The sequence below is a fragment of the Periophthalmus magnuspinnatus genome, chromosome 5 (assembly GCF_009829125.3).
Source record: "Periophthalmus magnuspinnatus isolate fPerMag1 chromosome 5, fPerMag1.2.pri, whole genome shotgun sequence".
In the NCBI taxonomy this organism is placed as follows: domain Eukaryota; kingdom Metazoa; phylum Chordata; class Actinopteri; order Gobiiformes; family Gobiidae; genus Periophthalmus; species Periophthalmus magnuspinnatus.
In genome coordinates this window covers 26103514-26125236 of record NC_047130.1, presented here as the reverse complement: position 1 = coordinate 26125236, position 21723 = coordinate 26103514, and the positions used below count along the sequence as shown (strand labels likewise).

Below are 21723 nucleotides of genomic sequence, written 5' to 3'. Positions count from 1 at the left end.
AAAAATAAATAAATAAAGTAACAAAACAATAGAAAGCGCAGTTGTGTAGTTTATTGTTGACCTATACTTGCATGTAGTGGTACTTGTAAAACTCTGTGCTGTGTCTGGGGATGGCGTTGTTCCTGCTGCTCAGACTCCAGTCCATGCGGGGCCCTGGGGCCAGAGCAGCGCTCCTTTGTGCATCTGTCACATCTCCAGAGCGGCTGATCACAGACAGATGAGGCACAGGCTGCAGTGTGGAGAACAAGACCATTAAATAACGCAAAGGCTGCAACAAACTGGGTCGAAGTTTATGTAAAGTATTCTGCAAGATTCAAAATATGCAACGTTCCTGAACAAATGTCAAATTATTACTTTAGCGATTAGTCAGTTTGTTAAAAAAAAGTGCTAAATGAACAACGTGAGCAGGAGAAAGCACATCTGTTTTTGACTTAAAGACTGATCACATCTAAGTGTCACTGTACCTTTAAAATCATCCCCGGTTTCCTCAGAGAATACTTTTGGGGTTCATCTTTTAAAAGGTTGTGAAACTTGTCTGTTTCTGCCATGTGGCACTTAAACTCCGGTAATGGGCCAGTGCTGCTCTCACTCTGCCTGTGCTGAGCTTTGGCTGCTAATGTCTGCTCCTCCAGCCCAGATTCTCCTGGAAACAAGTACACACAGGACAGTTTAATATGTTTAGAAGATGACTTATGAAAATGTGCTCAGGTGAAACTGTTCCGCACAAACACATTCAGTAGTTTAGAGCGTTAAACATTATAATCAGTAATAACGAGAAGTGTTTGTCCGTTTAAAGTGTTCAGCATTTATCTTAAGCCCGTTATCAGGTAAACAGGAAAACCAAAAGTGTGTTCTCCTTGTTGATCTTGTAAATATTTGTTTCTTCCTTCTCGTTTAGACTCATTTATAAACTGTAGATAAATCATTGCGACTAAAAAAACTTCAAATGCTTCACTTTGGGACGTATTTTCTCCAAGCAAATTGATTCATAAGTTCTATTTTATGGTAAAGAACTGATGTGTTTTCTGTATTTTCTTTCCATTTTAAAGTTTCTCTGTGCGATTTAAAGAGTAGATGAAGTAGAGAAAGAACAAAGTACACACCATCCACTTGGACGCTCAGTGGCCATGTGTTGAAAAAAGGTGCAGCTTTACGATAAAGTTGGAAATCTTGTGAGCGCCGAGTCCAGCTCCAGGGGCCCCGGGACAGAGGAGGCTTTAGGATGTTGCCGTGCAGGATGTTCTCTCTCCATGGCTGAAATTATCTCAACGTAAACATGAGTATTGTGCAGGACTGACAGCAGAATAGTGGTAAAAAAGGAGATGTTTGGAGGCGATACACGTGCGTAAAATAACAGGAAATAGTGGCTTTGTGGCAGGAGACAATGTCGTCATTTAGAACGTTTTAAATATAGAAACCCAGGCTTTAAATGTTTGTGATACTCACCTTTCTTAACTCTTCCACTCGGGCTTGATCTGGGGTTTGGGGATGCATTTCAGATCTGCTTAAACCCGAGTCCCAGGTCTTATAACACGCGACAAATCTGTGAACACCTTTAGCAGATGGAACTTTGGCTTTTAAAATTGGAACCTGTAAAAGAGAATCTCCATTTTATCTCAGTTTGTCATTAGGTTTTCCATTTCTCCTGGTGTTTGAGTGGACACACCTCACATCGGTCTGGAGGCCTGTCTGCGGTCGGGGTGCTCGGGGTGCTCACTGTGTACTCTGCTGGTTCCACAGTGGCGCTGTAGTACTCCTGACTGTACGTGAACCTTCGACCTGGCAGCTGGGCAAAGGTGAAATCATAGAAGATCAAACTTTTAAGACCAGATGAAAAATTGTAAGACTGTTGGATCTTAAGGTTCTAAGTTGTGCTTCAAACTGCAAAAAAGAAGAAATTAATCCCAAATCTTTGCAAAAAAATGTGGATTAAGCGTCACTTGTCGTCCACAGTGTCACGACCTCCTGATGTCAAAGGCAAAAAAGCTTCTCTCTTTGAACGTGGTCAGATTGTTGACCTGCATTAGCCTCTCGCAGCTGAGGTCGGACGCGGTAAGACGGTCATTTTAACAAAGATCCTGAGGGTTACGGGAGAGAAAAAAAGGCACGACAAGAAGATCCCACCTGAGATGTTTTCTACACGGCGCAGTGCAGGGGGCGCCATCACGATCTGGAGGCTTTTTGCTTCAGTGGAACAATGGAGCTTCAGGTTGTGCGGAGGCTGTGGAGATGTTTCAGGGGGCGTCCATCGTCAGTGAAGCCCATCGTCTGCGAGGTAATGAGTGGGTTTTTCAACAGGACAACGCTGCAGTTCCTGACAAAAGGAGTTCCTCTGGAGAAATAACATCATTCTTTTGAACCATCCGCTCTACGTGTGATTGGAGCGACAATCAAAGGCCCGGCCAATCATCACCCTCCAGCTGTGGGAGTTTAAAAGGACCCGCCCCCTTCCACTCTTGGCCACCGGATCTCGTTTCTGGACGTCACGCCACTCGTACGACTTATAACTCTGAAACTTTGTGGATTTGACTCAACTCTGAGACTGAGAAACTTGATCTTTTGTGTTCAACTTGCATCTAAATTTTGTACTTTCGTTTGAACCTCCTTTTGTTTGTTTTGTTTTAAGTTTTACGTTTCATTGTACCCTCATGTATCACCACACTAATAAAAAAAAAAGCTATTATTTCGTGTTGCTTCCATTCTCTCTAGGAAACTTTTGTAACGATGGTGAGGGAAGTTTACAAAAATGGACACCAGTTCCACCATTTTTTTTCTGTTTTTTCTTCTTTTTTTTTGCATTTTGAAGCACGACTTAGAACTTTCTTTAGATCCGATAATGCAAAATGTGAATTCTTGCGATGTTTCAGCTGGTCTTAATATTTTGCTGAGTTGTATCTGCGTGGAAACATTGGATACTTTCCCGTCAGCTACAGCGTTATCTCGTTTCGTTCATCTAAAGTCGATCTTCACTGACCTTTGCCATTTGTTGTTGGAGCCACTCCTTGTTGAGCACATTTGTATTGAACGTCTGGATGCTGTAGTTGTGAGCTGGTCCGTCATCGTCCGTCTTCAACCTCAAAGTGCTCACCGACCTTTGTAGACGAGCGCTGTCCTCATGCACTTTCCTTTTATTTTCCTACGGATGATGATGATAATTAATGCTCCAGACTGAGACGCACTTTAACAGTTCCATATTTAAGAAATCACAAACCTGGATAAAGTCTCTAAGTTTCCTGAACGTGCCGTGGCGTTTATTGACGTAACAGTGGAAATCTTCTTCAGCGTCTGTAGTTTGACTTGTGGATTGACTTTTAATAAGAACAGGGACCTGCTCACTCCTCGGTTTAATCACTCCGAGGTCTCGTTTCCACTGCTGCGTAGGTGTTTTGTATTGTCTGCTCAGGCTTTGAATCATATCTGCAGAGGGGAAGAGATCGTTCTGCGCCGCTTCTGTGAGGGACCTCGCCTGGCGGAGCTGTTGTAGCCTGGGAATAATCCGATACATTACATCATTGTTCAATTAAGTCGATGTTCTTTGTCTCTCAGGTGTAATAACTGCTTCACCAGTCATCAAACTAAATTACACTGAAATTACAAGCTTTTTTTTGTATTTTGTTTTACATTCCAGGGGCTGTCTACTCCATATTTATCAGGATTTGGATCTAGTAGCGTTTGATTTGCTGGAGGAATGAGGCTTTAAGGGTTTACAGAGCAACCCGATAATACAAGGCATGTGTGAGTGATGCTAAACACGGTCGAACGGAGAACACGGTGACTTCGTGTTAGGGCCTGTGTGTCGTCCCACCTGGAGAAACGATCAAGACCCTGCCAATGTTGACCTCACACCTGCGGCAACGCCCCTTTAAAAGGTCCCGCCCCCTGCCGCTCGCTGCTCCTGGATTCTTTGCCTTCACTTGTTACTCTGAACTCTAAACCTTGAAACTCTGAAAAGCTTCTGACCAATTTCGATTTAAATCAGAGACTGAGCAGTTACCGTAAATTTCAGACTATAAGCCGCTACTTTTTTCCAACGCGCTGAACACAACGGTGCGGCTAATTTATAGATTTTTACCGGCTAACGCCTCTCTGGCAGTGAACGCAAAAGTGAGACAGACGTGGGTAAAGATTATGCGCTGAAGACATTAACACTAGTTTTGATTTTGAACTGTCGTTTTCTGCGTCTTTTAAGTTAAAGCCAATGGATCTGGCGTCAAAGAAGGAAATAGATCCACCGCACGTAAGTTTGGCGTTAAAGAATCGATGGTGCGACGTTGGAGACGGCAGCGGGGAGAATTTAGTCAATGTAAAAAGACGACAAAAGGTTTCAGAGGAAATAAAAGCAGATGGCCCGTGTTGGTGCTGTTTTATTTTCTAAACGTGTAGCATGCTCTTTTGTTCATGTCGTGTCGGTTGGTGCCAATTTTCAGGCACAGTTTGAAAAAAAAACTTAAATTAAAACTCAAAAATCTCTGTGTACCGTCTTTCTGTGTAAATATCTCGTGTTACAACATATTTGTAAGATGCGGCTTATACTCAGGTTCGCTCAATAGTCCAAAATTTACTGTAGATCTTTTGTGTTTTTGTTGTAGTTTTGTACTCTCCGAGCCTTCCTTTTTTTAGTAGTTTTGTTTGTAGTGTCGTTTTAAGTTTGTGGTCAATGTAACTCTCATTTATCTCGATATTAAAGACCTACTTCTCCCTAGAAACGGTCCGTAACGCTTGTAAATGCTGCCTAATCTAGCCTGAAGTACCTTAATAAACCTTGCAAACACAGCGGGGGAATCGTGCCTTTAACATAGACGAGTGGCTCCATCAGGATCGTCTCCAGCGACTCGGGGAGAACGATCGGCGTCAGGCTGAGATCCAGTGAGTCATAGATGCGTTTGAAGAAAGCCAGACTTGACGTGTAGAGCGCAATCACCTGCTCCTCCTTACTCCCACTTAGCCTGAAACCATCGCAAAAACAGACGACTCGATGGAATCCAAACACGAGCAGCTGAAAAGTGTTACAGCAGCAAGATGGTGGTCATGTGCTTACTTCATAGCCACAGATTCCCGGAGTCTCTTCACCGCTTTACGTCTGAGGCCTTCAACTGCAACGATTTGTGTTTTCTTATCTACCAAATGGAATCCAGTAACGAAATCCAGATCGGGGCTGCGTTTAAAGCTGGTGGTGTAGTTTGATAATGCGTTTTCGGTGTTTTCCAGAGCGTAAGAGTCCAACTGAAACGCGTCTGCATTGGTCTTCAAGATCTCCAGTCTCAGTTTGTCCATCACAGCGAAGTTATTACGGTGAAAAATATAGATTACACGTCCAAACAGAGCTTCTGATGTGCTTCCATTATTATTTTTAGAGAAGTTAAGAGGGCAAGCTAGTTTAATTCTAGCTTTGAGAACTGAATTTGCATCAATGTAATGGCCTGGTAGAACTGACAGATCCCGAGTCTTGTCCAAATCTGGAGGCAACGTGCAGCTTTTAATTGGTAGACAAACTTTAAAATTTGTTGTCCCAAGCAGCAGCGGTGATAAATTAAGGTTTGCAACACCGTGATAATTAAAATCGTTCTTCCGTTTCGAAGTTGCACCAGTGGAAATACCATTGAAACCACAGCTGAGCCCAACTGGGGTTTTATCATCTCGCCTCCTGTCACGGTCGTGAATCTCTATCTTCATCGGTGGTCCTGACAGGAACTCATGGAGATCCCGCGGATTCAATAAACCGGTAAAGATTACATTGACGTCTCTGAAATAAATTTTGTCGCCGTGTTTTTCGTAGCTGGTCCTGTGCTTTTTGAGATTGTGGAATTGATATTGGCAGTACACAGGAATGCATTTCTCCTGAAGAAAAGATGCACAAATGTCACATAAAATGATAAAATACAGTGTGAAAGATGTGAACTCGTACCTCTAAGACATGAAAAGGCACGGGGGAAGATGGCATTGAGGAGGCTGAAACAATAGTAATGGCCAGAGGGTTGAGTTCAGCTTTTAAATGATCCGACAGCAGAGGTTTGTGGAGGGAGATGTGGATCATACACTCGTTAACACAACAGGAACCAACCAAAGCCCATTCTGTCAAAGACTCTTCACCTAATCAACAAAGAGAGACGTGCAAATGCCTCGTTATACATTTACAGACAAGGCAAGTGTATTTGAACGGCTCAATTCGTACAAAGTAATTCAAAGTGCTTTACAGAATAAGAAAGATGTTAAAATCACACAAATCAAAACATAAATAATCACAAATAATCGTCATGAAATTACCATTAAGACAGAAAAGTGCAGAATTAAAACCTTTCAGTCACATGCACAGATAAATAGAACGGTTTTGAGTCTGGATTTAAACATTGTCAAAGTCGAGGTCTGTCTCACATCTTCAGGAAAAATGTTCCAGGTTTTAGCTGCACAAAAATAAAACTGATTCTCCAGGTTTAGTCCTGACTCTAGGACCAGCAGGAGGCCGGTCCCTGAAGTCCTCAGAGTGTGAGATGGTTCATGTGGCTCTAACATGTCAGAGATGAACTTTAAAGTCTCTGAGCCACAGGAGCCAGAGACCTGAGCCACAGGACACATGTGTGAAGTACTTCCTGGTTCTAGTCCTGACCCGAGCAGCAGTGTTCTGGATGTTCTGGATGTTCTGGATGTTCTGGATGTTCTGTTCTGTCTTAAGGCTCGTTTGGAGAGGCCAGTGATCAGGACGTTACAGTCGTCTAATCTACTGGACACAAACGCAGGACGAGTCTCTCAGAGTCTGATTTTGACAGTTTACCTTTGATTTTTGACATTTTTTTTAGATGTAAAAAGCTGCAGATGTTACTGATTTGATGTGACTGTTAAAGTTCAAGTCTGAGTCCATTATTAACTCTAGGTTTCTCTCCTGATTTGAAGGTTTTAGAGAGAGAGACTGGAGGTGATGCTAACACTTTCTCTATGTTTTATGACCTGAATCTTGTCTGAGTTTATCTGGAGAAAGCTGTTTTTCCTCCACACACTGATCTGTTGATGCAGTGAGTGAATCCACTGGTCCATATTCACCTGCTGCAGCGACACATAGATCTGAGTGTCGTCTGCAGAGTTGTGGTGGGACACTGACCTAACGGCAGCATGTAGAGATTGAACATGCAGCATTTTTCACAGGGGACAACAAAAACAGATTGTAGTTTGTTTAAAAGTCACATTAACTCACCTGCCAAAAAAGGTACAGGACTGAACTGAACTGATGCCAAATCGACTTCAACCCCAGGGTCACACACACCGTCTGTCGCTGTTTGGACGAGTGTCAGGCTCTTATCTTTAAAATATAATGCAAAAACATATCACATTTAATATTTAAGATACTGAGGCGATTAAAACTTGACCTTTACCTTTGATTTCCAGCTTTGAAACAGAACGAAAGAGCTGCTCCTTGGAAACCGTCTTTGGACATAAAGATCTCACTTTTGTAACGATGGACTTCACATCATCTATAAATCAGATTTGAGTTCAGTGGTGGAAAAGTTTAGTGTAGAGTTCAGTAAAGTGCACTCACCACTCGTCTGCGGGTCATCGGTCAGGTCCTGGGTCAGTCTCAGGGCCCTGTGCCGTTCAGATCGCGCCGGGCTGAGCAGTTTGTCCCTGTGGTTCCACATGTGGACAGTGACCTTATGGTGAAGTAACTGAGTGATCAAACTTCTGTCGACTTTCACGGTGAAATCCTGGCTCCATCCGACCCACGTTTGACCTCCTTCAGTCCAGGTTGGTAGAATCTGTCCCAAACAAGCAACTTCGTCTTAATACTAATGCTTTTATAATCACATCTGCACCTTTTTAATGTTTTAAATGGACCTGGTTTGTCTTTGTGAGCCTGTGCTCTCATTTTAGACTCTCTTTGTATAAATAAAAAGAAATGAAACATGAGGTATAAGCAGATACAAGAACAGTGTAAAATGGGCACATATTTACAAAGTTATATCCTCTGCATTTTGTTGTTTTTGTGTTTCGGTGTTGGATTGATATTTCTTACATCTTTATCATCAAAACAAACTAAATATTGCTTGTTCTTGCTGTACAGGTCAACAGTCATATCTTAAAGCGTCACTAGGTTATTGTGTCATATCATCTCAGACAAACAGGTTTATTCCAAAAAAAGTAAGGCTAGAACCAATAAAAAAACGTCATTGTGTTTGTGTTCGAGGGGCTTTTTTCACCGAGGGCCGCACACTGAAACATATTTGAAGCGGAGAGCCACAGACCAGTGTCGATACAGGGAGTCAAATGCATTTACAGTTTTGACAGACGCATTGTACCGTTAATAAGACCTGGGAGATTATTTTTAGGTCTGTGTCACAGTGCAATGTGATGTTATTCAGGTTATAGAGGTAGAATCTCTTCAGTTCGGAGTAAAAATACTTCCTGATCAATTGGGCCAGTTTAGGAGGAGGCAGGAGGGCCAACAAAAATTGGTCTGAGGGCCGCGTTTGGCCCCTGGGCCGTAGTTTTGACAGCCCTGGGTCAGTGTGTGGAACAACCTCGACGATAAATTAAAACGCTGCTACACAATCGAAGTATTTAAAAAGAGCTACAGTATAAAACATGACTTTTTGAAAATTACAGGACTCAGGAATGATTCATGTGAACTGTCGGTTTGTAGTTTTTCTTTCGTTGACATATTTACTCACATGTTGTAGAACTGATGCTGCTTTTCTTTGAATTCTTGTGTGTTATTATAAAAATGGGTGAGGCATTATCAGTATTTTTTTTTTTTTTACTTCAGCCTAAACCCTTTCGGTCATGATAGAAATGTTATATACAACCTTATACAAGCTGAATAATGTTTGATTTGAATGTATATTTATTTAAGCCTGAAAACATTCACATTGGGCAGAACTCGTAATTGCAAAGTAACCCAACCCAGCCATATGTGACAGTTTTATTGTTGTTCTTTGCGGATGTTAATGCATTTTTTATAAGTGGAACGCTCCTGCACCGTTCAGGTCATGTTTACCTTGGATCCTTCTTCTTTGTATAGTTTTGCCACAGGTCCAAATAACAAAAGGTCGAGTTTGACCGTCTCTGTGTCACCTGGCAGCAGCTTGTACTCAATGTGGTAGCAGCCTCGATCAGGGTGGGCTTTTTTCTGTCCTCTCTTGTGCTCTGTGCAGACCTCACCCTCCTCTGAAGGTTTGGATGAGTGAGATTCAATTATTTAAATGTTTAACACATAATAATGATCTTACCTGGTGGAACAGCTAGAGCCATGTGTATTGTCCATGTCACGTCGTACGGATCGTCGTCCTCACACGTTTCTTTACTGAGAGATAAAACATCCTCTGAAATGTCGTCATGAGGCATTTCACCCTTTTCCTCTATTTCCACCAGCTCAGAAGAAGGATCCATCTCTTCAGTGAGACATAAAGGACATGATCATAGTCCACTGCCCTTAACATCACAGATCATAAAACAACCAAAGGCCAGTGATAGAAATGAGTTTGGTCAAGTTGTTTAACTCTTTTACATTTGTGATAAAGAGCAGAGGAATAAGCAGCTGCAGCAGATGAAACTGGTTAAATGTTTTCAGATACACATACTGTCTGCTTATGTTGTATACTCACATTTATTTGTCCAGATCCTGGTATCTTCAGTCAAATCTGATCAGTTGAAGTTCAGTGTAACGCGTCGTCATAGAAACATGTCACGTGACTCCTGTTTTACGCACGGGAGTCGTGCGTAAAAAGGAAACACACGTTACATTTCTCTGCAGTGACAGTGTGTACATGTGTGTACATGTGTGTGCATGTGTGTGCTGTTAAGTTGTGTGTATTATATGTCCTGTGGGACACTGGGTTTGACTTGTAGTTTCTAGTTTCACTTCTTGCAGAAGTTAGAAACATTTAACATAAGAAACATTAGACTCATTTTATCACAGTTTCCAGAAACTGTGTTGATTTGTTATTCACTCTCTTGAGTTTTAGTATCTAATACAAACTTACATAACTCTCTTTTGCACTCTCTCCTCACTAGAGAAGTGTTCATACCGTGGAAAAGGCTCGTGTCCAACTCGCTCCTTTCGAGTACAAAACGTACATGTAGGTCGAACTTGAATGAATGAGTAAAGTTTACACACCTGGTTGTAATTACAGCCTGCAGACCCGTTAGAGCGGCGCTGGCGCAGTCCTGATGCGCAGTTCTGATGTGGAGTTCTGATGTGGAGCCCGCTTTTGGGGGCAGTGCTGTGTCTGTGGAGCACACGCCTTGTTGAGCTCCAGAGTGAAGCCTGTGGGCGGCCACAGACACATGATGTGAGGACAGCGGACAGGAGGACAGACACACACTTTGGGATGAATATGATGCAGTTTGTCAGATATTATCATGGATTTAACGGACTCCTCTGACCCGTACAGCCGCCCCGCGCGCAGAACACAGTGGATAGTCAGCACTTTGGCGCACCACTATGGACTGGACCGAGGCGTGGAGAACGAGATCATTGTTTTGGCCACGGGGCTGGACCAGTACCTGCAGGAGATTTTTCACCATTTGGACTATCAAGGAGCAGGGAAAATCACAATAGAAGACTATCAAATCTTGTGTGAAGTTTTAGGACTGAGCGAAGACTCTGAGCTCAGACTTTTGGACAGTTTACCCGAGGAGCTCAGCTTTAGACACTTCCACGCCAAACTGTGCGGCTACTTCAGCACAAAGGCAGGCTGCCAGTATGAGAACGGGCGGCTGCTGGTGGGTAAAGACAGTGAGCACATTGAGACTCAGATCCGCCTCAGGAGTCCTCTGAGGCGCAGGGAGAAGCTGCTGTCCGTGGAGAGCAGCGCGTCCTGCTCCTCGGGCTGCAGACCTGGCTCCTGTACGCGCGAGTGCTACGAGGAAATAGTGGCTCTGGAGGAGGCTGAGGACAGGATTGCCAAACTGGAGGATGAGAATTCCAACCTCAGAGAACTGATAGAGGACATGAGAGCCGCCCTCCAGAGCAGTGACGCGCGCTGTCTGGCTCTACAGGTCAGTGAGGACGCGTGAAGAGTGACCACCTGTCCATGTTTGTGTTGTCCTGCACAGCCCCTGTCCCTCCAACACTTAGTTTAAGAATGTTTTTTCCACTGATGCCACATGAATTCTAAAAAAAAGTGAGATTTACACAGGTCTAGGTTATTTTCTCTGTTTCTCGGGGGGTGTAATGGCTTCCAAGTTTGCATTATGGCACCTTATTTTTCCAATCTCTCTGTGCGTTATGATTGGAAAAAAAAACCTTTAAATCATATTGTAGTTTTCATCTATGAGCTTCCCTCCATGTCCCACCACATTCTACAACATCTCCTCTTATTTTTTAACAAACTGAAGTGTTCATTGTGTTTGTGGATCATTGTTTACCTGAAATGTAGGTCCAGGTTTGTTTGACTTTCAAGATTTTGGGATAACACAGTGTAGATATAATATTTAGGCTTTTTTCCCCCTAAATTAACGCCCTTGAATCCTACTCTTTTGTTTCTATATTGTTGTAACTATAGTTTTTGTTGAGTTACACCACAGTCTTTTGGTTCTGTTCCATCTACACTGTGCCGTTCCACCTGTACAATTATGTTTTATGTGAACATCTCTCCAGGTGGGGCTCTGGAAAAGTCACTCCAGCCACAAACACGAGGAAGGTTGTTTTGTGGCCCAACATAAGCAAACTTTACAAAACAGCAGCGTGAGGAACAACATGGCCACCCTCAAGAGCATCGTTCATGAGATGGAGAGGCTCCGCGGCGCCAAAGAGCGGCAGGTGGAGGAGGCTCGGCTGTGCGCTCAGAGGCTGGAGCAGGAGCTGTGGAGCTGCAGGGAGACGGTGGCTGCTCTGGAGGACTGTAACCGGGCTCTGAAGAGAGAACAGGGGGCGATGAGGAAGAAGGTGGAGGAGGCTCGGCAGGCGCTGCTCAGTGCCCTCAGTAAAGTCAAAGAACTGGAGTCTCAAGCCAGTCACGTTCAAGCGCTGAAGGAGCACATCGCCCAGCTGCACACGGAAATGCAGTGCTACAGGTAAACACAAGCTTCATGTTTTAAAAAAAGAGTCTTCAGTGCAAGAACTTATCATGTGTCCCTCATTAGATACAGCCACACCTGCATGATCAAATCCCATCTTCTTTCATTTAGGAATAATAGTATTTACCAGTATGTAACAGAAAACCATTCAGGCTACAACCAGGTCACATCCTCACGGTCTAAAGTGTTTTTTTGGCTGTTTATCCAAAAATGAAAGATACCCACAATAAGCCTAATAACTCACCAAAGCTCCTACAATCCAATGTCTTTGTTTACTTTCACTTTGTGCCTAAAAAACTCACCGTAGTGACTATTTCAGAAGACTTTGTTGTGTTTTACTACTGCAGTTTTCAGCCTTGTTTGACATCGTGTGTGGCAGCTTCTCGTCTGCTTTTGAAACCTTTTAGTTTACAGTGATTTGTCTGCAAACTACAGAGCGGACGACTTTACTGTTTATTTAAAATATATAAACACCGTCCACACTACGCAGTCAGAAAATGGCAATGATTTAAAGTCTGTAATATTGTTAAAATGTCCTTTTTCCCCAGTTTCGTCATTATTATTGACTTCTATTCTATTCGTTACAGCCTGAGATCTATTACTGTCTGTCTCTGTGTTACTATTTCTGTCCGTTACCTCTCAGCTCAGATAATATGCATATAACCCCCCATTGATGCCCCAGTGGCAAATAATTCACCTCCACAAAAGAAGTGACTGCTGTAGAGAGCTGCTCTGACAAAGAGGCTCAGCAGACATCAATCCCACAGCTTTCAGCGACGGCACAATGGCCCATAGGAACCCCCATCCTATAGATCTTAGCAACCGAGGCCTTGAATAGACCCACAGAATGCCTCAGTGTTTGGCTCTTTGCTGCTGATTTTAAATTTTAAGTCTTCTTGCATTACTTTAAAATGCACCAGTTTAGGCCTATTGTGTCACATCAGTTTCACCTTTGTGCATTTTAACCATAAAATAGTTTATTCTGCTGTGTTCTGAGAAGAATTAGGAATATTTCTTTTGCGAAAATATCTGCTAAACTCAAAAACACCAATCAGTTTAAAGAATGACCTAATAATAACACAGTACGGCACTAAATGAATCCAGTTTTCTGCTTTCTGTTTGTTGTATAATCTAAACACGCCTCGCTCGTGTTCACTGGCTCTAAGGAAGATTATTATAAACACGACAAATGCACTTTTATCACGTTCAAAATAGAGATAAAATAAACAAAAACACTTTCAGGCTCTTGCTGAATCTGTAGCATTTAATTCATTAATCTCAACCTCTGACCTGTGACAAACGCCTGGTTTGAACTAACCAGTTGTTGCAAACACGTGTCTTTAATAAAATCTAAATCGCACTTTCATTTTCCATCTGAATTCCCAGCAGAATGAAATCCTAGATGTGTGGGTGCTGTTGCATAACATGTCTGTAATTTCTTTGGACTGGAGGAGAGGAATGGGAGAGTCAAACACTCGATAAAATCTAAACAGAGCGAATATCCTACCAAATGGTAGTTGTTTTGACTCTGTGCATAGACTTTACCTTTATCAACCTGACGGAGCATATTAGAGAATGAAAGATGTGGAGAGACAGGACCACCGTCTGGAAGAAGAAACGTCTGTGGAGAAATCAGCTGTGCTCAGTACTACTGATGTTTTAGTTGGAGGTGAATACTTAAATATTACAAGTCTGTAAATGCAGTATTTTGTATTTTGATCTTGAATTGCAGTGTAGGCCTCAGTGTTCAGTAAAGTTCAGATCCAAACACCAGCGTTGTCACAGTGTTGATGTTGATGAAGAGTCTTGCCTCTTCCTCTTCCATAAGGTTCCCTCACAGTGACCTTCCTCTAATGGTGCTGTGCATTTCCTTTTGGTCACAGCAGAGTCCCACTGTGTGAGCCTCAGTCTGGCCCTGAGCATCGGCCTCAGGGGAGGCATAATCTGTCCTTTTCATGCAGTGTGTCGCCCCAAAGTGAAGGGGAGAAGAGGTCAGTACAATTTATCTGCCTGCAGCTTTGTGTGGAGCAGGTGCTGCTGGGCCATTCTGCCTCTTATAGTGAAACGATTCTGTTCTCCCAGTGCTCTGTGCGGTTGGTGGTCGACTGTAACTATATTCCAACAGCCGCAGCAGCTCTGTGCTTCAGACCTGCAGAATGCTGACATAAGCAGAGAGACAATACCTTATACAACACAAATATAACACAAATATAACACAAATATAAGCACTCAGCTGACAGCTGCTGACATGTTGACAGGACAAACATTCTACTGGAATCTTAGACGAAATATTACTACAGTAAAACAGAAGCTTAAATTGAAGAGCACAGTTAATTTTGTAAAATGTCAATTTCAACAGTTTTTTTTTTTTTGTTTTTACCTTAAAACGTTGAAAATGCCTGTTGAATCTGACACACTGCTGTTCTCACAAAATCACAGATAATCTTCAGTGCATAAAAACCATTAGAGATGATGAAAAGGCTGTAACTCCAGATTCTACTAAAATAACCATGTGTGAATCCGCTCTGTTAACTCCCCCCAGTGTGACTTGGGAGCTCCTGATTAATAACTTCAGCCATATAAACATGACCTTTGACCTTTGCTGCAGGCCACAAAAAGACAGTCTGCACCAAGTTCAAGCTCAGGTTGACTTGACCTCCTCATTTTTGAACCTCAGGTTTAGAGGCAGAGCTTTGCTGTGCAAGGACACCTGAGGGAGAGGAAAGAGGAAAGTGCTGTTCAGGGAGACGGGGAGAGGCTGATGGAGGCGGCTCTTATTAAACACAAGAGAGATCCTAACAACAAGCATCTGGACTTTAGCTTCTACAGCCCAGAGACTTTCACTAGGGAGGCACATTAAAGGATCCTGAGGAAAGCAGGACAGAGACTGTGTCCAGCCTCAAGGTAAAAACTGAAAAGGTGATTAAACAAAACAATATAATGTTGCAGACTACAGTAAAGTGGGTGTGTATAAGAACAGATTTGCCCTGTTCATGCAGCATTATTGACGAATGAGGGCTGAGGTCCGTCTGATGCAGTTTTACTTCATTAAAGACACTGACGTTAGATGTTACACTATACCTTATTACACCATGAAAACACTGAGCTAACATCAGCCACCGTGCTACTTTCTTTCAGACAATAATCTTTGAAAGTTTATGTTATATTCTAAATCAACATGTTCAACTTACTCACTTATGCTGCGGGTGAATCTGCTACAAACTTGGCGGTGGCTGAACACTTTGGAGTCTTTTACTATTTAAAGGGCCACAGATAATAGACTCGCTTTAACCAACTGTCAATTAAAACGCAATTAGTCACAGAGCAGAGCTGCGTTTGAAAAACCCATCACATCGGCTCATTCTTGAACAGTTTATCGCCATAGCAACGGGAACCTGCTTTTACCTCCACATAGCTGACGTCCGCTGCAGCGCCACAAACTCCAAACATTAGGGTTTTTTTTGTTTTTTTTTTGAATGGTCAAATCATGCCACAGTTCTGGATTAGCTGAAGTCACTGTTTTTCTTTATTTTACACAGGGAAAACTCCACAGCATCATGTTGTCTTATGGTCGGCCTCGTCTCTACAGGATACAAGCATGAGCGCGCTGCAATTTATTTTCTTTTTTTTTTTTTTTAAGAGTGCTTAAATTGTATTTTCATCATCTGGAAACATTTATTCTGTGATTTATGCAGCCCCCTATCGGATTTCCCTCAACACAAAGAGCAGACTGCAATTATATCCTGTAGAAAATACTATGCAACAAGCTCTTTTTCAAATACTTTGTTTACTAAAATCTGAGCTCCATTACTGATAATTCTGCTGTTTGACAAATTATCCATACATTTGTTCAGACGGGCACATTCAGGCCAGTAGTTAATTATCCTTTCAGTGAAGTAAATCAGCTTTGTTCTCGTCTATAGATGATAAAAAGTCTTGTTTGGTTCCCAGAGTGAGTGCAGTTGGATTGTACGCTGCACACGCACACAGCACGTTTTGTCATTGACCCACTTACTATACAAAATGCCTCAGAGATACAATCTGGCTTCAATTACCCCACCCAGATCTGGCATACAACATCACAGGCTTCTATAAAATCATCATGGCAGTTGTAGATGTGGCTCGATGTACACTGCCCTGGTGTTACTCGATATGTTCTTTTTGAAGCCGCCAAAATGGTGGAGCTGAAACGTTCTCATCTGTGCGTACTTTAATGTTGTAAAAGCACACGCCTAATCAATGAGTTTAAATAGGTATCATTTGTCTTACAGATCAGAGCTGCCAAAACTGCCGAACGTCGCCAGGACAGAGCTGCAGCAAAATGAGAGTCGGCCCGGACAGAGGTGCTGCTTGGACCTTCAACACGACCGCTGCTCGCCGACGGGACGCGCTGTGACCACGCCCGATAAAAGTAAGATGACAGGAGAGACAGAAACGAAGGCGACGCTTTACTGAACGTCTCAAACTCAAGCAGAAAACACAGCGCTGACAGACGCACGGGGAGATTACAGGATTTTTAGGAGATGTTTTCCCCCCGGGGGCCTCGGTGTTGGTGGTGGTGGTGGTGGAGAATGAGGCCAAGGAGAGCGGAGGGGGGACGATGAGAGGACGATGACAGGACGAGACGCTGAGGGAGGGGGAGATGAGACGCAGCACGGCCTTAAACTGAGCCATGTGCAGTGGGGGGTTTGAAGGGGCGTCCTGGAGGTGACCGGGTGTGGAGGAGGAGGAGCAGGGAGCAGAGAGGAGGAGGAGGAACTGGAGGGAAGTGAGGAAGGTGGAGGAGGAGGAGGAGGCTGGTGCAGGCTGGAGTTTGGGCTTCCAGGCTCAATTTAAACTTAACTCAGTGAACTCAGTTTCAATTACTTTTATGAATAAACACTTGGAAGATTGTGAGGTAACGTAATCCTTAACTGTAATACTGTGAGTGATACAAATGCAGTTTGACATGTGAGAAGGTTTTATATTTCTTGAATAATCTCTAGAAAGGGAGGAGTTCCGGGGTCCCAGGGAAGACTTAGGACACGCTGGAGGGACTATGTCTCTCGGCTGGCCTGGGAACGCCTTGGGGTCCCACTGGAGGAGCTGGAGGACGTGTCTGGGGTGAGGGAAGTCTGGGAGTGACCGCTTAGACTGCTGCCCCCGCGACCCGGCCCGGGATAAGAGGAAGAACAGGGAGGATTGATCTTTAGAAATAAATAAAATGAATGAATGAATGAATAAATACGTGAATAAATAAATAAATGAATGAATAAGTGTAACAAAATACAAATGTCTTGACAAATTATACGACGATCTCTTGTATTTTTTTGTGTTTTTAGTGGAAGAGCAGCTGTATCGATCTGTGGAGGGTCAGGCAGCCTCAGATGAAGAAGACGATAAATGGACCGGAGACCAGCAGAAACAGGTGGACGAAGTCAAGAAGATCCTGACCAGACTGTCCTGCTGTCGGGAAAGGTAAAACTCATACGAAGAGCTAAGGTTTTATGTTAAATTCGTCTTTATTTTCTTATTGGTTTTTGTCTGAAGACATCAAGTACTTTTGAGTTACTGCAGCTACTCCATTAAAACGTCACTGGAGTATTTGACGCAGCTTTTCGGGCTTGTGCTTGTTCAGGTGTGACGACAAGGCTTTCCGAAGGCTCATGTCTAACTTTGGGAGTCTCGGGAGCGAGGAGAGCTGCAGCGCTGTGGCCGAGCTCCTCCAGAGAGTCACCAAGTTACACAAACAGCTGGAGGAGAAGGAGAGCCAGACCCAAATCCACATGGACCAGGTACAAACCACCACTGACGCTGACCTACGCATGCACCCTGAACATCTACGTTTGAGCTCAGGGACTAATAGTGAAAGGAGGGTGGATTTTATGTGATTTAGCTGTAGTAGTAATTAACAAAAGTGAATTAACTAAGACTTTTACATCGTTTTCTCTCCGCTGACTCGCTTCAGCTACACCATAAACATTCATCTCCCTCGTGGCCATTTCATATTTTCTGGAAAGCTGCGGAAACTCGGCTCCTTTGCACCAGGGTGGCCTCTTTAAACAGTCCACTGCAGACAATGTTCTGCCTCGGTCGACTTCGCAAACCCTCTGTGGCTGAGTGGATGGTGTTCGACTTGATTAGAGGGGACGAGTGAGTGTTGTTATGAAACTAGAAGGCTTCCGCAGAAAAGGGAGAAACCACAGCCATATAATACAATTTCGCAGCTCGGGGTCGGCCCAAACCACCCGGAGCAGCTCCAGATCCGCGCTTGGGTGTGTTCACAGCTGTGTCTCGCTGGGGCTCGCCGCAAAAATACACCCCCTCGTCCCATTTGACACTTAGCGGGAATTAAAGATCTCTGTTTCAGCAAAGTGGAGATTTTAAAACGCAGGAAGAAGACGAGCCGAGGGGAGCTGTGACGTGATGTGTTCCTCTCAGTTGAGGAAAGTTGAAACATAAACAAAGGCAGGACTGTCAGGCTCTGTTTATGTGAAGGATGTGAGAGGTGAGACCTTTGCGTCGCTGCACCACATGACGTCAAGGCGTGTGCGAGGGTTTCCACACGGTCGGCCTGCCACATGGACTTAGAGCGCAACTTAAACACGGCATGTAGTTGGTTACTTTATTTTTAGTCATTTATTGGACTTTTAAGAAGAATTGTTTCGTCAAATTGTGGATTTTCCTTTTTAATTCTTATGAAAATACAGTTATTCTCGTTGCGATATCGTCTTATTCCAGAATCTAAAAGCTCTTCATGAGGTTCAAGTTCCCGTTTATCGGTGATATTTTAAAGTTGTAATATTTGTTTTGAGTTGTTAATTGTTAATGGCAACAGTATTAGGTTTTTATTACTCAAAAACCCATAAACCATGTGTGTCAAACTCAAGGCCCGGGGGCAAAATGTCGCCCGCCACGTGATTTTATGTGGCCGCGAGAAGAGAAGGTAAATTAAAAGGAATAACTCTCATTTGCGTCGACCGTAAACTAATGAGACCTTCCCAACAAGTGGAACTGAGAAATATCTGCAAATAATGATCCCAAAATGTTCAGGAAGAGGAAAATTGTGGGCGTGTTTCAAGAAAAGTGAAGGTTTTAAAGTTTGTGCTTCAAGGAGAAAAACCTGTATGTTTTTTGTGTTACAAGGCGGGGTCGGTTGTGAAAAAGTACAATCCATGACGGCATTTTGACACCAAACACGGCGCTAAGTCTGCACAAGTTAGTCTTCAAGAAAAACAACAAACTGTCCAATAATTAAAAGGCTGTAAAAGTCTATTTTTGTGCTGACGGTCTGTGAGCAGGTGAGCCCCGCCCAGATACACAGTTTTAAAAATGTCAGTTTATCAGGGGAAACGCAGATACAAGATAAATAATAAATACAGAAAGAGTTATTTAACAAGATGGCGGCCATTTTGCTCATGTGACCGTCAGTGAAAATGAGTTTGACGCCCCTGATATAGATGTACAGAGGGTTTTATGTTCTGATCTGTTTATACATTTCATTCAGTCCTATCCACATTAGCGTTGCACGATTTGGTAAATTTGGAGGAATTTATGTCACGATTTGGTAAATTTGGGGGAATTTATGTCACGATTTGGTAAATTTGGAGGAATTTATGTCACGATTTGGTAAATTTGGGGGAATTTATGTCACGATTTGGTAAATTTGGAGGAATTTATGTCACAATTTGGTAAATTTGGAGGAATTTATGTCACGATTTGGTAAATTTGGGGGAGTTTATGTCACAATTTGGTAAATTTGGGGGAATTTATGTCACGATTTGGTAAATTTGGGGGAATTTATGTCACGATTTGGTAAATTTGGGGGAATTTATGTCACGATTTGGTAAATTTGGAGGAATTTATGTCACGATTTGGTAAATTTGGAGGAATTTATGTCACGATTTGGTAAATTTGGGGGAGTTTATGTCACAATTTGGTAAATTTGGGGGAATTTATGTCACAATTTGGTAAATTTGGAGGAATTTATGTCACGATTTGGTAAATTTGGGGGAGTTTATGTCACAATTTGGTCAATTTGGGGGAATTTATGTCACGATTTGGTAAATTTGGAGGAATTTATGTCACGATTTGGTACATTTAGAGGAATTTATGTCACTTATGTCAAAATGCAGCCAATTACGTCCATTCAGATTCTGATTTTGATTGGATTGCGATGAATCTTGCAGCCCTGTAAGTCTGTAAACTGTTTTTCTGTTCAGTTGCAGGACTCCTTGGTGGAGGCGCTGCAGCAGAAGACGGAGGAGACGGACCTTTTACAGATGGAGCTGCAGATGCTGGAGACGGAGAGGGTTCGCCTGTCGCTCGTCGAGGACAAACTCATGGACATTCTTCAGCTCCTGCAGCAGCTTCGAGAACTCGTGAGCGTCAAATACTTTCATTTACACAGGCCTGTTCATTTACTCCACTGTGCAGTTTTAAGAGAGAACAAATAGGTCTGTTTTACAAGCGAACCCCAAGCCATGTTTTTATTTAAACCTAATGAATTTCCTCTGTTGTACATTATATAGGAGCCCCAATGGTTTCTTAAATCTCGTAGCCTATAAAGTTCCTGACATGTGAGAATAGCGCTCCTTTGTTTCAGAACGTGTCCCGGCGCTCTCTGGGGAAAATCCTGCTCAGCACTTTGGGGTCTTGTAGCGACCCACAACATGGTATGTAAAGCTCTCACACCCAATAAAATCAACTCAGGGTTTTGTGATCACTCTAATGAGAATTTACTTTGTTTTAAGGCGCTGGCTTGAATTAATTTGCTAAAACGACCCCATGTGTTTGTGAACAGGAAAAGCTCACATTCTGGAGGTGCTCAACGCTCTCTACCACGAGCTGGCCGCCTGTGAGGTTCTGTCCACAGGGGGGCCGCTCACAAGAACCCAGAGTCAGCAGTCTTTAAACGCCCTCATCATTACCTGCTGATCCACGGCGCCTCCTACTGGGCCAAGGATGTGTCTGTTTGGATCAGATGTTTGTTGGACACTTGTGTAACCCCAAAACACACAAATAAAAGGTTACTTATGTAGATTTGTACATTTTGTAAACATATTTCTAAAGTCCAAGTTACCATGACGCAATGATGAAATATATAACCTACAATTAGATTTGTACTGCCTTTAACCTTTGTATTTCTCACTTTTTATTCTTTTGTCTTGTGCACAACTTATAAACAACTTAATAAATACAATGTAAAGCACTAATTATGATTAAAGTGTGGTTAAATCAAAAGACAAGCTATAATATGTACTACATAACATGTACTACAGGCACGTGCATGTGTAATAAAGTACATATATATACACACACATACACATACATACATATACGCACACACCCCCGCACAACCCCCCCCCCCCACACACACACACCCCCCCACACACCCCCACACACATATATATATATATATATATATATATATATATATATATATATATATATATATATATATATATATATATATATATATATATATATATATATATATATATATATATATATATATATATATAGTGTGTGTGTGTGTGTAAGCTTTACATGATGGTCCATTCGTGCACAACACGCACCAAACTTACTTTTCTTTTACCATCGCGATAAACGTGACGAGAGTCTCGTGCACGCGCGCGTTGCTTAGTGACCAGACGCGAGTCTTTGAAGTCCGGCGGTGTTGGATTCTTTTCTGTCACATTATTCCCTGTGTTGGATTTGTACTTTAAACGTGTCCTC

At 42.7% G+C, this 21723-nt stretch overlaps 2 protein-coding genes across 3 annotated transcripts; one reads left to right on the top strand and one right to left on the bottom strand.

Moving 5' to 3' along the window:
* Nucleotides 1-61: 61 nt before the first annotated feature.
* Nucleotides 62-10104, bottom strand: cfap92 (cilia and flagella associated protein 92 (putative)). Its single transcript, XM_055222008.1, has 17 exons — nucleotides 9969-10104; nucleotides 9591-9681; nucleotides 9216-9377; nucleotides 8984-9153; nucleotides 7529-7745; nucleotides 7365-7463; nucleotides 7187-7291; nucleotides 5906-6090; nucleotides 5039-5838; nucleotides 4752-4946; nucleotides 3212-3485; nucleotides 2975-3136; nucleotides 1667-1786; nucleotides 1447-1590; nucleotides 1104-1254; nucleotides 465-643; nucleotides 62-229 (listed from the first exon to the last, which is right to left on the bottom strand). Exons 3-17 carry the CDS (start codon nucleotides 9373-9375, stop codon nucleotides 62-64), a joined length of 3129 nt encoding a protein of 1042 aa, XP_055077983.1. The 5' UTR covers nucleotides 9376-9377; nucleotides 9591-9681; nucleotides 9969-10104.
* Nucleotides 9736-21200, top strand: efcc1 (EF-hand and coiled-coil domain containing 1). 2 transcript variants are annotated; one of them, XM_033966834.2, is made up of 8 exons: nucleotides 9736-10986; nucleotides 11588-12003; nucleotides 16278-16417; nucleotides 17328-17463; nucleotides 17624-17780; nucleotides 20208-20366; nucleotides 20591-20660; nucleotides 20789-21200. In XM_033966834.2, exons 1-8 carry the CDS (start codon nucleotides 10348-10350, stop codon nucleotides 20920-20922), a joined length of 1851 nt encoding a protein of 616 aa, XP_033822725.1. In that variant the 5' UTR covers nucleotides 9736-10347; the 3' UTR covers nucleotides 20923-21200. The 2 variants fall into 2 exon arrangements, with proteins under 2 accessions (XP_033822725.1, XP_055077568.1); XM_055221593.1 differs by having other exon boundaries at nucleotides 10158-10986; nucleotides 20214-20366.
* The last annotated feature ends 523 nt before the right edge of the window (nucleotides 21201-21723 follow it).